General features: G+C 40.4%; 1 protein-coding gene across 1 annotated transcript in view; it reads right to left on the bottom strand.

Annotated features, from left to right (window-relative positions):
• The window catches only part of fgf8b (fibroblast growth factor 8b), an 11,486-nt gene extending 8,166 nt beyond the window's left edge, over positions 1 to 3,320 (bottom strand). Inside the window, exons 1-2 of the mRNA XM_015022232.1 lie at positions 576 to 3,320; positions 425 to 461 (exon numbers count right to left, since the gene is read on the bottom strand). Of these exons, the coding sequence (XP_014877718.1) occupies positions 425 to 461; positions 576 to 634 (96 nt within the window). The 5' untranslated portion in view covers positions 635 to 3,320. The remainder of the gene's footprint in view (positions 1 to 424; positions 462 to 575) is intronic.
• Positions 3,321 to 11,789: the final 8,469 nt, after the last annotated feature.

The raw sequence follows: 11,789 nt of genomic DNA, 5'->3' as shown, positions 1-11,789 counted from the left end.
GGGGGGCCGTTTTTTTGGGACCGCTTTCCCCTTTTAGGTGTTTTTTTTTTTTTTTTTTTTTTTTTTTTTTTTACCACCGATGATCTTTCACCTTTTCATGACTTCTTATTCCCCCCCCCCCTCCTTGTGCTCTTTTCTTTCTTTTTTTTTCGCCCTCATCATTTCAACCGTCCTGCAGCCACATATGTTTTAACAATTACCTTTTAGGCTGCAGCTTAACATTTTTCAAGATGTTTGAATAGTTGCCAACAGCCATAGCGCTCATAATAAAATGTTTTCATTGTTACTGCAGCCTGTTGAAGGGAGTTGCTACTTGCCGTTAAGTCATCGGCCAGGTATCTTTTTAAGTTTTACTCAAATTAATAACAACTTTATGCAGCATGATTTTTATTTATTTATTTATTGAACTGGAAGTGGGAGTTACCTGTGCGTAAAAGCAAAGCGCCGCGAACTGGAGAAACCTGTGGCATAAACAGCAAATAAAATAAAAGATAAAATAACTGTTTTGTTTTTTTTTTTTTGCACCAACGGAAAAAAAAAGCATGTTAGAATCTGCTAGCGGCTCCAACACTTACAGATAACCTAACCTCGATGTTCTCAGCCTCATCCTGTAATAGTTCAAATATTGCTTCATGAATACTTCGCTGATTCGGCGTTGGATGCCCTCAGAAATACCATTCCCGTAGATGGGTGCCTTCGGTTCAGTTTGAATCAACCTCCTTGTTGCGCACCGAAAGCCAAACCCATGACAATTAAGAGATCCAGAACTGTCAGGAGTCCCGACGCAGGTCCTGTCCGCAGTCAGGAGGGGAACGTCTGGAAGATTTAGAAGGCGCTGCGACGCTAATCCGAAAAGCGAAGTCTTGTGAAGAGCGTCGCTGTCACCCCAGCTCCTCCATCAAATCCTCTTTGACTCATTCAAGTTGTTCAAACAATGAAACGTTTTTTTTTTTTTAAAGTAGAAATTAATCCCTCTATCGCTCTCGAAGAGTGGCGATCGTTGGTTTCACGAACGGATTTCTGCGCGTCATGGAAGAGATGCTTTTTTCCCCCTGAAGAGTGCGGTCATTTGTGAGGAAAGATGATGCGCGCATCTCCTTAAAATGTGGCAAACAAAGTTGCCTCCGCTGTCAATCTATACGTGCGGGTTGTAAAGTCCCTGCGTCCCCAGTCTTCCACCCACACGCGTGTTCCTTCTTTTCTTTTTTCTTTTTTTTTTCCTTTTTTTTTTGCGGTCGCCTCCAGTCCACATACAGCATCTGTCTCACTCTACATTTAAATACTTTAACTTGCGGGAAAGTCAATATCCTCGGCGAGAGCAGGCGGAGCGTTCAGACTGGAGCCAAGATGAAACTGAATCCTTGTTAGGACGCTCAAGCCTGCAACGATCTGCGTGCGAATCCTTCACCGATTCATACGGAGGGACTCGTTCATCTGTACAGGTGCATCTCAGTAAAAGTGGAGTGTGATCGAAAAGTGAATTCATTTCAGAAAGTCAGTTTTAGAAAAAGTGAAACTCATATATGGACGTGTTTCAAGCAGATTTATGTTTCAAGTTATTGTCAAAAACACAGGCAGTTACAACGATACATTAGTCCAATAAAAGAATTATTTTCATCCAAAATGTCCTTCCAAAAAAGAAAAAAAAAGAAAAAGTATTTGGCCCGAGCTCTTGTCAGTGGAATTACTGCCTTAATGCAATGTAACATTGCAGCGTTGTTGTGCCATTGGTGGCTGTTCAAGCACAGTGATAGCACCGTCATCAAAGCAGGTGTTAGTGCTTTTGGCTGTGTGAGCAGGTCCTGCAGGAAAATAAATTTAGTGTCTCCATAAAGCTGCTCAGAAGAGGAAAGCCTGACGTGTTTCCTGGTAGCCGACTGCTCTGCCTTTACCTGATGAAACACCGTGAACCAAAACCAGCGGATGACACGGCTGCTCAAGTCATCCGCTGGCTTCGGAAGCTTCCCACCGGACGTCGGACGACCTGGATTTTGTGCCTCTCCACTGTTTTTCCTTTAACACTCTCAAACCTCGATTTAGGAATAAAATGCGGCCGCTTTGGACTGCTGAGCATGTGCAGTTCTTTTTCTGTTTAAGATGCTTCTGAGTTGATCTTGAGTTCATTAGTGGCTAACCATGAGGCCAATTATAGTTTCTCAAGTTCTTTTTCTACAACACTTTTTCCTTCCTCTCAACTTTCTATGCTTGGATGTCTATGATCTGCCACGTCTTTAGCAATAACTTTTTATGGCTTATCTGCCTTGTGGAGGGTGCTGATGGCTGTCTGCTGGACAAGTCGACAGTCTTTCTTGTCATTGTATAGGCCGTATCTCTATCACGACATGGAAGGAGTTTGGTTCTGCTATGTTACTTTTGTGTTGAATTCCTTCTCTCTTTGGATTTTGCATTTTAGTAGATCCTAGTGTCTACAAATGCCTCTATTTAGATATCGGTGTCGTTCCTTTGTTCATGTTACATCACCTGTGTGTCTTGGTAATGGCCGTTTTGAGCCATCGGCACTTAATTGCTTGGTTCATGCTTCTCAACGGCTTCGAGACTTTTGTATTAATTCGACTCACCTGATGCTGGTCCCATTAATCACCCTCCTCAGAATAAATGCTCCTCTGCTCACTCGCCCCTTTGCCATGTCTCTTCTATTGCAATGCCATTCTTTTCCCCAGTGTTGCTCATCGGTTCCTTTTTGTGCCTATGCGTGACCTTTGGGTTCTTCATTTCAACTACGAAATATTTCAAACATGGCCGTATAGCATGACTTTTCAGTTTTTTTGTTTTTTTTTTGCATAATGCTTTTTCTACATGAAAAACTGAGTGGACTAAAGTGACAACATGTGAACACCTGACTTGTACCACCCTCTGTGTAAGGAATCTACTGATTCCACAATTTTGAAATAAATTATTGAAATACGTGATGTTTTCAGTGGACATGCACATGATAGACATGTAGTGAATCTAAGACACATTCTGCTTTTTCTGTGTTTAAAGGCAGATTAGATAAAAATAATAATAATTTAAAAAAAACATAACCAGCCATTATTCCCAATCACATTAATCTCATTCAAGTCCAGAATCGCAGAACACTTTGTTTTCTATCAGCACATGGAAAAATTCCCTGGCATGTACTTAAGAAAATCTACAGTTACATTAAGTTATTCCCTTACTGCAGGTTAGAGGTTGTTTGAGGGGGGGAGGTCCCTCAGGATAGAACCCCAACATACTTTTTTTCATCCTACATATTTAAGTAATACGTATTCCATGTGAACGCATGAAGCACAATGGTTTTCACATAACATCCGAAGCCTTTTTTCACATGAATACACATGCTCTCTCACTCACAAACACCCCTCAACGACTGCTTTCGGCCTCGGGTTTGAGCCTGAAAACCTCGTCCGGGGCCTCAAGTGCTACTTTTGCAGCACGGCTTCATACGATACATCATGCAGTTAAACCATAATTATTCTTCGTGACAACAGAGGTGCAGGGTTTCCTTTAAGCGGATGATGACCGCTGCATGTTTGCACAACAATGCTGTAAATAACTGTCAGCGAGTAATTAATGCCTTTTATGTACATGGCACCTTACAAAGATGTAAATCACAAAGTTCTTTAATGAAAAAGAGAATAAATATTGAAGTGTAATTTAGAAGACAAAAAAAACAGTTCAATGATAAAGATAAAATGGAAATTTAAAGTGATATTCAACCAAGTTTCAAAGAAAAATCCCTTCAAATTAAGAGTGTCTTCAAGACAGCGTAAAAACAAAGGAAAATCATTCAACAGTCGATGTGCTGCAGTCTGGAGAGAGCGATCACTTTGGGTTTTTATGCTTAGGACTATGATTAGAGTTTGGTTTGAAGGCCTCCACTTGGAGAGTGTCTTTGTCTTTGACAGTTAAGTAAAATAGGAAGGTGCTTGACCTCGCATGCAGAGTCTCGAAAGTCAAGATTCTAACATTAACTGTAAAATGAACCGGTAAGCCAATGTAAAGACATTAAAACAGGAGCGTCATAAGCTCTTCTGCTTCTTCCAGTTAAAGAGTCTCGCTCCGCAGTTCTGGATTTTGTTGTTGTTGATGTATGTGAAAGTGCAAAAGGAAATAAGAAGAATGAATGTTTTCGCAACAAACTTATTTGTTTGGAAATATTTTTTTTAATAGAGCAAACAATTTAGACTAGTAATTTTGTAGCCTTCCTATTATCAGCTTGATTCACTTTTTCTTCTGCGCTCTGTCTGGACTTTCTCCCATTGAAATGGATTTCTCCGGTAGAACTTCAACCGGGCCAATCAGCGAACAGAAGCTGTGAATGATGGATGCTGTTTTACAATTGCAGTCCGCCTGTAGTTTTAGCAATGGTGGCGGAGGAAGTGAACAAAGTCTGTATTGGCCACACTTCCAAATATTGAATTGGCATCAACAGCCGCCTCATGTGGCTCGGCACTTCTTTCTTCCCAGAGGATGGCTGCTTACAGTGCAGGCAATTTCTGGTAAGCTGTGTAGAGTTGAATTTGTGCATTACTTATGTCACAGCCAAACATTAGCCATCCATCCATCCATCCATCCATTTTCTTTACTCCCTTGTCCCTTAGTGGTGTCAGGAGGGGTGCTGGTGTCTATCTCCAGCTAACGTTCCGGGCGAGAGGCGGGGTTCATCCTGGACAGGTCGCCAGTCTGTCACAGGGCACCAAACATTAGCCATTGGGTAAAATGTAAAACTGTAACAGAGTCCACACCTCCAGGAAGCAGTCGTTTCTCCGACCCTTAAAGCTTTGGACATGGAGCTGGTTTCTACCAGGCTAGTAACTTTGAGAAATCGACTGGTAAAAACATTAAGATTTCTTAAGTTTGACTAAATGGCAGAAGTCAAACGACCAATGTGTTGCCTGAGTAGGGGTACATCTGTATATTCAGTAAGCCTGAATGTCATCTGCATAAAAGTGACATGAAATAATAATGAAACAATCTAAACTGCAGTAAAAAAGTGAGTCAAAAATAAAAATGATATGCGCCACGTATCAGATCAACATACTCGTTCTGTTGTACATTTTGAAATAACGCTTTTAGCTTACTGTTACACTGAAATGGTCTCAATCTGGTCATTTTCTGTGCCCACTTTTGTACCGGGTCTTAATGAGTAAAGAGGAATATTGCATGCAACACTTTCCTTGAGGTGCACCCCTCCAATTTTTTCCCCTAAACAGACAGGTGACATAACAAGTACAACAGAAAACTGATGTTGGGAAAACACTTTTTCTCTGATATCACTGGAAAGCTGAATGCAGTTACTGGTACACGATTCAAAATCCAAGAAATTATTTGCTAAGCACAAAAAAAGGCATTATTTCTGCTAAATATCCAAGAATGTGATGACACCAGAACAGTTCTAGCAACATATGTGTCACAATATGCATTTTTTTCTTAATCAGGGCAAAAATATCACAGCAGAGATTTGCAGACGCCAAGCCTTAAATGCAATTATTGTCCCTGTGACTCCGATTTGTAAAGCTTTATAAACGCAGGCTCTCACCCTCCATGTGTGAACATGATGGGAAACTGCTGCACGGAGAGGCAGTATAAGAGTAAATTACATTACATATATAATTATGAGAGTTTGTTCAACATCTTAGCTGTAAATCAGTCATTTTGGCCCATGCTGGAGACTTAAAGGGTGAAAATGGACTGGCTTATTAGTTCCAGCGGGACACTGCAACAAGTGAATTGGCCATATGGAACAGTTCAGCACTTTGTTTTAATCCTGTTTGAAGCAACAATTAAAATATCTTGAAATAAATTCCACGTGAACGCCATTAAACTTCAAAAGCGCACACTTATCTGACTAAAAGCAAATTATGCAAAGAAATTAGGCAAAAGAAACCTGGAAACTTTAGATTAATCATCTCTTCAGAAACTGAACTGTTGCAGCTTCATATTAAATGTTTTCTGTTTTAGGGTTAGACCAACTGAGACTTGAGATAATATGACATTTATTGTTTTCTTAGCTGCATATTAAGTCAGACTATTTTATATGCCAGTGTAGGCTGCGCAAATTCTGCCTAACAGTTAGCAGGTGTGGCTATTTTTTAACACATGAAAACTCCTGGTGCCTTTTGCTGACTTAAATCTCTGACATTTCTCAGAACATTTTTAAAAGTGCTTATAAATATTCTGATAACTATTGTTACTCCAATTCCCAGACTTTTAATTCACTGCCAGGAACCCACACATTTAGGTCAAGTGTGAAGAAAATCCTGAGCAGATTTTAAAATTCAGACGGTCACGATGATGTGATGTGATGTAGAGTTCAGACAGTGAATCTACATCATAATTGGAATAAGGCTGACTCTCAGCTGGCCATCTTTGCCCCTAACATGCTCTAATTGCTAAACCAAACACCCAATCTTTTTTGACCAGTCAACTTCAATTCTAAGCTAAGACAGGACTTAAAAACAGCTGCACTCGTCTGTGTGGAGCTTAAAGTCAGGGACTGTCAATGTCAGCGAGGTGTTTAGAAATTAAATCAGCTATAAAGTTTATAGAAGCTTCAAGAAAGGACGCCGTATCATCTGCAGAGGCATGTCGTCGTTCAGTCAGTCCGGCACCAATAGGGTCGCTCTTTCAAGGAACGTGCAGGATTTAGAAATGTTGGCATTTAGGAATCTCCAAACTGCAGAGCTGTGCCACATCTACTGCTCTCTCTCTAGCATGAACATTGTGTCACAACGGGTGTCATCTTTTGTTCCTAAATTGATAGTTAGTTGTTGTTTATAGTAGGGCTTCTTAAGGTTCCTGGATGATAAAGTGAATAATTTAACATTTTTTTTACATCTCCAAAACGCTGAAGCATTTTTCTCCAATGTTCTGACAAGATATGTTCAAACACGTGACGATTATGGTGCACTTCTGGGTTTTGAGGAGTTAAAGTCAGTTTCTTGTAAAAGAGTAAATAATATTTGGTAACACTTTATTTGAAGGGGGTTGAATAAGACTGTCATGACACTTTCATAAGCCTTCATAAATATTTATGCCTGTTGTCATAAAGCGTCATTCGGTAAATTATGACACTTTTAATACAAAGTTGACATTATTCAAAATGTCTGTTATGACAACTTGACATTAACCAAGAAATCATTACTGTTCAAACTTTACCTTTAATAACATAAAGTTACCTAATTTTTAAAGTGCAATCAGTAATACTTTTATATCAAATTTATATCAGTAATGATTTCTTGGTTAATGTCAAGTTGTCATAACAAAGACATTTTGAATAATGTCAACTTTGTATTAAAAGTGTCATAATTTACCGAATGACGCTTTATGACAACAGTCATAAATATTCATGAAGGCTTATTCATGTTCATGACAGGTGTTATGTCATGTTTATGACAGTGTCATGTCAGTCATATTCAACCCCCTTCAAATAAAGTGTTACCTAAAATATATTGTAATTTTTAGTTGTTTTTTATTTGTACACATTTCTGTATTTAATAACGTGGTGATTAGAGATTTACAGTAAAGACAGAGAGAGAGAGAGAGAGAGAGAGAGAGAGAGAGAGAGAGAGAAACAGCTCTCTATGTCTGAGTCAATCACTGATTTGTTTCACAGTTTTGTGTCTACAATTAAATTAGTTAATTTCTTCAAAAATACAATATATGTAAATATATTTAAAATGTTAATATCTGTACACAAATTGAAATCAGAACGGACTAAATTCAGTATCGTCAGAGATTTACAATATTGAAGACTGGCCAAAACATTTCCAGTCAGTCCATTTCCGGTTTAGATTGGACGTCATTTAGCTGAGAAGAAGGTAGGAACAGCTCTAGATCAAATATTTAATCATCCTGGGAACAAAGAAGCATCTTTACTGGCATAGTTATAAATATGCTGCGAAAATACCAAATTGGAACAAATCTAATATACTGGATAAAACAGGCTCCCTTTTCACACTTTTTTTTTTTTTTTACATGTGGATGATTGTAAGCTTTCATTTTGAGATTCAAAATCCCTGTACTCAGTTGTTGACTCCATTTACTTTAACTTTGTACCATAATCAGGTGACAAAAGCAGAAACTGACAAAGTTGTTTTTGTTTTCCGTATCTGCGCCCTTCTTATTTTACAAAGGGATTAAAAGTGCAGTAAAGTGGATTTGTTTGGAGAGCACTTGAACGACCTTTCATAAACGTTTCTCCACTTTATTCTACTGTACCTTAGTGCGATCCTGTTAATCAGCACTGACTTGACGCTAACAGGCTCTGACCCACATTAACACCTCGGTTTTTAAAACCAGCCTGGAAACATTTGGTCCTGCTCTGCACGCCCCGTGCAAATCCTCTGTTCAGCAGTCATCGACAACAGCCACTCATAATTTAGAAAAGCTTCAGTCTCTGCAAACGCAAGAGCGGCCTGTCAGGAGAGTTTAGTTAAAATTCTCCAGACTGAACATGAAAGGTTGCTGCTGAAACCTGATCAAAAGCTATCATTATTTCCCCCCTCTTTGCTTTGTTACATACCTAACTGTCGGCCGCCTGGATCCTCCAGCGAGAAGCTTTTTGGCCGCCTCAAGAGAAGAGTTGAAACAGGACCAAGCTTTGCCCCAGATTGTTTTTTTTGTTGTTTTTTTTTTATTAGCCTCCTAGTTTATCTCATTTGAATCCTAATTTGTTCATAAAGTCTTACACGTGACTATCATTGAACACAAAAAGTCCCAGAGAAGACCACAGCTATTAGTTTCCCGGGCCAATGGAAATGGTGAATAAAAGAAAATAAGCAAATAGTAAGTTTGGGTGTGTTAGGCTGGGAGGGAAGAGTGTGATGGTGTAATTCACTCTGTGTCCTGCTAGTCCTTCTCTTTGCCCAAACCTCAGTGGCTTTTGAGAAGAAAATCTCTCCAACCACCTGTTGTAATTATGCGCTGCTGCTTTGTTGCAACAACCTGAACCACATAATGGGCCTCAAACCGCATCACCTCGACAGCAATTTACCTTGAGCTGGCCCGGGAGCGTGCTGGCTCACATCCAGAGCGTCACAGAAAGTCACAGTTTGTTTCTAGCGCAGGAGGAAGTGGAAGACGGCTGCACCGATGAGCCTGAAACACTTTGGCTCTTTGATATAATGCTCACCGAGTTTTAAAACTTTGCCTCACTGTCATATCTAACAGGCAAACAGACTCAATTTTTTTTAGTCCAATACATTTTCATAGCTGGGTTGGGAGTTCTAAGTAGTAGTTGTCAATATTTTATGACCTACATTTAATATTTTCATTTTAGGAGAACAGTTGAGGATTGTTAATCTCATTTTATTTGCTCATCTTCTTTGCCCAAAAGTAACTTATCGCCACAGCATGTAAATTTAAATATTTGTTAGCGTTAGACAGTTATAAAAAGTAAGTTCCAGTCTTTTAAAAATAATGTTGTAACCATGGCATGCAGAAGTAAGCACTGCCATCTTGGATTGGGTCTGGAATCCCTGTCTGGGGTGTTGGACAAGGAGTTTGCATCTTCTTCCCAAAGGTGTGTGTGTTCTCTCTGGGTAATCTGGCTTTCTCCACAGTACACCAACATGACTGTAAGGGTATCTGTTGACTCTAAAATTGCCCTCAGGTATGGGGAATAGACTGTGTGACTTATCCAGGATGTGCACTTCCTCTCACCCATGTACTGGTGGAGAAAGGCATCATCCACTACCCTGTAAGGATAAGCAGGAACAGACAATGGATGGATGTTTTGTGTATTAAAAAAATGAAAAGGTGCAATTCTATTGTGTTTGTTCCACAACCGGTGGGTTTCCAGTTCGATCCCCACTCTGTCCACCCATGTTGTTGTGTCCATCGGCAAGACACTTCACCCGTCGTGTCTCCTGGTGGCGCTGGTGCATGGCAGACTCACCCCTGTCAGACTGCCACAAGGTGCCTGTGGGTACTGTCCAAAAGCTTGCCACCATCAGTGTGTGAATGTGTGAGTGAAGGAGTGAATGACAGAATGTAAAGAGCCATTGACAGTTTTCCAGTTTGACCATCATCACTGGTCTCCATGAATGGGTAATTTGGTAGTCAAGGCAACTTTCGCCAATGTCCTGCAAGAAGAGATCTTATCTGCAGTAGAGATCTTATGTCCCAAACTGTCTTGAGGTGATTAGAAAGCTTCTTGTTAGCAAGACCCTGGTGGTGGATGAGATTCACCTGGACTTCCTTAAGGGGGTAGTTACCCTGGATTGGCAGATCTGGGTGATGGTTGAGTGTTTTCCAATTGCAGCAGGATCACACTCCTAAGACACCCAGGTACGGTCTCGAAACACCACTTCCCACATGCCACTAAATACATCTTGCATTAATTAGTACCATGTGCTTTTCACCGATTGATCAGTGAAATTGTTGGCATAAAGAAGTGAATGGGTCACTAGTCACAAGGCTAACACATGAACAGATAACCTGAATCGTCATGTCTCACACTTCAACCATGTCTCTCATCAGCCTAACATATTCTTTAGATGGGGGAGAAACTCGGAGTACCCAGAGAGAACCCTCGTCAGAACGCTTCTGGTCAAGACTGGAACACAGAGACTTCCTGCTGCGAGGAAGAGCCACCATGATTCCCACATTAGCAAAGCTCTGTTAGAGTCGTCAACACCAGAAAAGTTCAAGTAGAATTCTGACGGATTTTTATGACCAAATTGGGTTTTTGGTCAGCTCCCATGTTCGAATATTGAGTATAAATATTGAGCACCATAAAGTATGCATGAGAAAAATAAATAGTTAGTCCTTCAATGAAATTAGCCAATAAACAAATTGGATTTCATTCAATCAAAACCACGCTTTGTATTGAAATTTTGCCATCAAAATGAGAGTTTTGGGAGGGGGAAAGTAACTGTTTTTGTGATATACCACAGAAATGAGGCTGTATAAATGTGGGAAGGTGGAGAGGTTAGACATCACCTGGAGCGCTCCAGTCACACACACACACACACACTGGTGGTTAGCGAAGACTGTGTGTGGGTGGTGTCGCTCTGCCGGAGCCTGAGAAAATTGTAGCAGTGAGAAAAGCTGGAAAATCCAGCGTTTCAAGCTGCATCTGAAGTACCTATTCGTGTTTGAGCGGCGATCTTGAATAAGTCTCTAACTGGATGAAATGACTGTCTGGGAATGACCTCGGTGTGTAGAAGTGATTAAGGGACGCAGTTTTGCATAACGACTTTGAGCGCGGTGTTCCCAGTGACATTAAAGAAGTTCTGGTGAAGTTCTTTACCAGTTGTCGAGCACACGGACACTGTTTTTCAGTTTTTAGCTGCTGTTTTATGTGCTCCAGCAATAACAGTATCACACACTCAGACTTATGGAACTTAAAAATATAAGTAATTTAGCTGGAAAACCAAAAAGCCCTGCAGTGGCTTCTCCATCGACATCTGGATGGAAAGAAGTGTGTGTGTGTGTGTGTGAGAGAGAGAGAGAGCAGTTGTGTGCAGTAAAACAAAGCTGCAGCAGAAAGCTTGTCGTTAGCTCAGTCTGAGCAGGCTACCTTTTAGACATCTTGGATGTTTTCTGCTGAATTTAAAGCCTTACCCACCCTCTTCAGCGCGGTTTACTCTTGTAAACACGTAGAAAGTAGCATTGAAAATGCTCCAACAAAGTCAATGAGAGCGGACATTGTTAACGTCGTGGGGTTGGTGCCCAACATCAGGTAGCCTCTTCACAGTTCCTCACCCGTCTGTTCGTTCTTACAAATCGTTGCTCTTTTTCTGTCACTTTGTTCAAACTCTGCATTTTCAAGTTTATCTTCA

The sequence above is a fragment of the Poecilia latipinna genome, unplaced genomic scaffold, assembly GCF_001443285.1.
Source record: "Poecilia latipinna isolate Pla-1442-1.1 unplaced genomic scaffold, P_latipinna-1.0 Scaffold2961, whole genome shotgun sequence".
In the NCBI taxonomy this organism is placed as follows: Eukaryota; Metazoa; Chordata; class Actinopteri; order Cyprinodontiformes; family Poeciliidae; genus Poecilia; species Poecilia latipinna.
The sequence above is the reverse complement of the archived record's forward strand: the minus strand, read 5'-3'. Positions and strand labels throughout refer to the sequence as shown.